Source organism: Lucilia cuprina, chromosome 6 (assembly GCF_022045245.1).
Source record: "Lucilia cuprina isolate Lc7/37 chromosome 6, ASM2204524v1, whole genome shotgun sequence".
Classification (NCBI taxonomy): domain Eukaryota; kingdom Metazoa; phylum Arthropoda; class Insecta; order Diptera; family Calliphoridae; genus Lucilia; species Lucilia cuprina.
The window spans coordinates 8,732,573-8,737,409 of record NC_060954.1 but is presented as its reverse complement, the minus strand read 5'-3'; the positions used below and the strand labels follow the sequence as shown (position 1 = coordinate 8,737,409).

Genomic DNA, 4,837 nt, shown 5'->3' with positions numbered 1-4,837 from the left:
TTTCAGTCCCGGTCAGACTGGAGGCATTGGGCACCTCTTTATACCCCGGGATTGCAATAACACCAAGGCGGAGGTCTCGCCAAGGTAACATGCCCCCGGGGGGACTCGTTAACATGACAATTGGATCTGCTACTCGGCCAAAGATTGTCAACCCAGCAACAGCTGTAACAACCGAAAGTTTTTTTCCCCAGGAAAGAACTATCGGCCACAGTCGAGCTGTTACAACAACAATGACACTTCAAATATACTTCATTTACGGCTTTAGCTCCTTAGTGAACGACGTTTTTTCTATGCTCCACTGAAATCTTGAACCTTCTTGTCCAAATTTCTATTGTCTTTTCTTTAATTCAATTTCCTTTGCAATAGAGGCACTTTTCATACTCCAATTTCCCAACATCTATAATGTGACATCTTTTGTTATGTCCACTTAAAGTTTACAATTTCTTAATTTTAACTTCTCAACTATTTCAACCTTCTATATCGTCGATTTCCTTTGCAATTGAGGCTCTGTTCATGCAACAATTTCCACAATCAATGACACACAATGTACTTCATCTACGGCTTCAATTCCTTACTGAACGTGATTTTTTCTATACTCTACAATTTCCACAGTAATCTTGACCCCTCTTGTCCAAATTTATTTTATCTTTTCCATGAAAAAACATTTACAAATCCTGTTAAACCAAACAGTATATTAAATATTCTCATAAAATAGTACACAACACACTGGGTAAAAAAAAACAAAACCTTATTATAATTAAAATTTAGAAAAAAAGCAGTAAAATTTAATTAGAAAACTTTTATTATTCTTTTGTTTCAAAAAAAGACACACACACACACACACAACAAAAAGGAGCAAAAACACTGCAAACTAAAAAAAAGGATCCTTTGTAAATGACTTATGACTTTATAAAAAAAATTAAAATTCCTTTTTTTTTTTTGTTGTTCCTTAACACATTTTTTGTTTCTTCTTGCAATAGAATTATAATTTGACACCCTATTAGTATCAGGTTTTTATGGTTAACCACAAAATATAATCCAAGACAGCATGCAATACCACAAATACAACTTTGTTTTTTTTTTCTTCTTTTTACAGCCAACATATTAAGGACATTATTTAACATAGAAATATAGCAAAATGTTAATAGAAAAAACCTTAAAAAAGGGTTCATGTAATAGGAGATTTTATGGTTTTGTTAAAATTAAAGAAAAAATAAAATAGTAAATTTATATAAAGTCTTTAAGTAGATGGCTTTTTGTTTTTGATGAAATAAAAACACTAACCTTAAAGTATGCAATACTATATAACTATTATAATAAAATTATTTTTAAATTAAAATTAAATAAGTATAATTTAATTTTTGCGCTTTAAAAAGATATAAATTTAATAAATTGTATTATTAAAAATATGTCTATGTATTAGTGTATTTGTGTTGGCGTATATTTGTTAACTGTTTATAGATTAATAATTATTATAAATTTTAAAGTAGCTGGAAAAATTCTAAGGTATTTATTTATGTTGTTAAAGAAAACTGCGCAATTGAAAAAAAATTAAAAAAATAATAATGTAATTTTGAGAATTTGTTACTTATTGTCTGGATTCAATGAGGGGTCTGCATTAAAGAGACTGAGTAGGTAAAGAAAGTTTGCTATCATTTTCATGGCAAATTTGTCTTAACTTATCATCTAATTTCCCTTCCAAAACATGGCAATTTTTATAATAAAATATTAACCTATGCCAAGATCATTGAACAGTTCACTATCTTAAGGAAACTTGTAGCTTTTTATCGCTTACTCTTTGCTCTTATTTCCTTCAGTTGTCCTTACGTAATAGCTTACGTTTTTAATGACATTATAACTTCTTTCTGTATTTCAATTTCTTCGAAATTCCTCTCTATAAGATGGCTCTTTCCTTGACAAACTTTAATCCTTAATTTTCGCTGATCTCTCTTCACTAGATTTTACATTATCGCTCTACTTTCTTTTAGTAAATCTTCTTTGGAATTTGCAATGCCCCTTTGCGTTCATTCCCTACACCAAATTCTATTGCTTTTCTTCTTTTTCCTTTGCACCTCCGATCATCCCCTACTCCAAGTTTTATATTGCTATCACATCTTATTTCTTGTCCAGTTTCCTCCGTATTTCTTTCTGTAGACCTTGCTAATACAATACTTTCTGAAACGATCGATCTCCCTCTATTCCAATTTTCATAGCAATCGCTGCTCTTAATCTAGAAAAACTTTATTTCACTGGAATTTTCATTATCACTCTACTTTCTTTTGATAAATTTTCTTTGGAATTGCAGTGCACTTTGCTATCATTCCCCACTTAAAATTCTATTTATATCTTGATTTTTTTCCTTGAACAGTTTCATTCACAATTGTATTTCTCTCTGTACACCTTGTAATGTCTGGTATTGATCTAACCCATTATCCTAAGAAATGATGGATCTTCCTTGAGTTCAGCTTTTTTCGAAATACTGCTCTTAATCTGGAAAATTGTAGCTATATCTTATCTGTTCTTATGGTTTCTTTTAGGATCCAACTTTCTGTGCAATCTCGACTCTTTTTATAGTCCAATTTATAATACAATTTGTGCTACTTCACATTTAAATTCTTTCTTAGAGTTTGTGTCAAATTCAAACACATTAGTTTACTTAATATTTCTTTCCGTGAGATCATAGTGAGATTTCCGATGTCTTCTTGCCATTTTTTAAATCTGCAAATTTTAAATATGCAATTGTTCCTCTTTCTTCTTTCCATTACAATCATTTCTATCTAGTCCAGTTCCATCAGCAAATGCGTCTCTTTCTATGACCCAAATACCCCCATAGAATTTTCATTACAATCGTGAGACATTCATTCCTTATTTGCTTATTTGTCTCTTTCTATAGACAAATTTCATCTGCAATCGCGACTCATTCCATGATCCAAATTTCTCTATCTAATTTCCATTACAAACATCAGACTTCCATTACTTATTTGCATCTTTCTAAAGTCTAGTTTCATCTGCAATCGCTGCTCTTTCTATGAGCCAAATATTTCCATCAAATTTCCATTATATTCGCATGAATTCCTATGCTTATTTGCCTCGTTCACTAGTCCAGTTTCATCTGCAATCGCGGCTTTTTCTTTATTTAATTTCCATAACAATCATGAGATTTATTGCTTATTTGCCCCTTTCCATAGTCTAGTTTCAGCAGCACTATCTATGAACCAAATACTTCCATCGAAATTCCATTACAAAAGTTAGACTTCTTTAGCTTATTTTCCTCGTTCTGTTGTCCAGTTTCATCTGTAATCGCGGCACTTTCAATGATCCAAACTTTTCTATTCTATTTCCATTACAATCGTTAGACGTTCTTTAGTCCAGTTTTATCTGCAATCGCGGTTCTTTCCATGATCCAAATTTCTCTATTCTATTGCTTACTTTCCTCTTTTTATAGTCCAGTTTCATCTGCAATCACAGCTCTTTCCTTGATCCCAATTCCTCTATATAATTTCCACTTCTTATTTGCCTCTTTCTATAGTCCAGTTTCGTCTGCAATCGCAGCTCTTTCCACTGTAATCATTTCGTTTCGCTAACCCTTTTTTTGTCAATTTCCTCTGCATTTGTAAAACCTCAATTTCGACAATTGTCAAACCTCCATCGTCAACTGCCCTCGTTTTAAAGTCCAGTTTTATATGCAATTGCAGCTTTTTCTATAAAGGTTTTCTATTCTTTAGTTTTTATTGTAATCGTAGTAGCTTTGCTGGTCCAATTTCCTTCTCAATCGTGGATCTTAAAGTTACAATGGCTGCCTGAATTATTACAAGTTTCAAGCTGCAATTTCCACTGCTCTTAAGGTTCTTGCTATAGCAAGATTTCCATTGGAATTGCGGCTTATTCAGTGTTCCAATGATTTCCACCAAGGAGTGTCTTTTTATGGTAAATTTAACGCTGAGTACATAGCTTTTTCTTCACTCTCATTGCTACTGCAATCATAATTTTAAGTTGTACTACTTCGATTGTTTTTATTAAAGCTTAGTTTCATCTCTTCTTTAAATGCTTCTTTACCATTCTGCTTCCCCTGCTACAGATCCATTTCGTGTGTGACTTTTTTCTTTTTTAATTTCCAACATAAACGTTTACCTTCCTATAAACAACTATTTGCAAAGCTAAGGTACTACAGATTCTGGTTTCATTTCTTATTGCTTATAATCCTTTGTTTCCAAGGATCAATTTGCAAAGTCATCAAGAGCAGTTTAATGACCCAATTTTTGTTGCTACCGTGGTTCTTGCTATAGCTTGGTTACAACTCGTCCCCTAGTTAAAACTCCTCAATCTTCTGCAGAGAATATAGCTATTTATACAATTAAAGAACTAATGCTACCAGGACTTAAAGTAAAAATGTCTAGTTTGCTCCACAGCATAGCTCCATTTCTTTGCGTTTCTTCCGCAAAGAATAAAGCTTTTTCTACACTTAAGATACTACTGCTAGCAGGACTTAGAGTTGAACTGCCTAGTTTGCTCTTTCTATAGCTTAATTTCCTACGTTTCCTAGGCCTAATTTTCACTGCAATCATTACAGGTTAAAGGCTACAGTTTCCTCTGTTATCATGGTTTTGGCTATAGCTTTACTAGTCCCATTTCCTCCACAGACGTTTGTTTTTCTCTACTAGATTTGCCGCTGCAAAATTTCCAATTTCTATTCTTCAATTTCCTTAAAATCATGTATATTTTCATTATCCATTTTTCTCCGCAATCCCGGATCTATGTAGTCAAATTATCTCTGCAATCGTAGAACTAATTGCTGCCAACTATCCCTCCTTAACTTGGCTTTATTTATTGATAAACT

General features: G+C 32.5%; 1 protein-coding gene across 1 annotated transcript in view; it reads left to right on the top strand.

Annotated features, from left to right (window-relative positions):
• Positions 1 to 3,499, top strand: part of LOC124421048 — a 10,707-nt gene extending 7,208 nt beyond the window's left edge. Inside the window, exon 4 of the mRNA XM_046955854.1 lies at positions 3,446 to 3,499. Coding sequence (XP_046811810.1) covers positions 3,446 to 3,499 — 54 coding nt within the window. The remainder of the gene's footprint in view (positions 1 to 3,445) is intronic.
• The last annotated feature ends 1,338 nt before the right edge of the window (positions 3,500 to 4,837 follow it).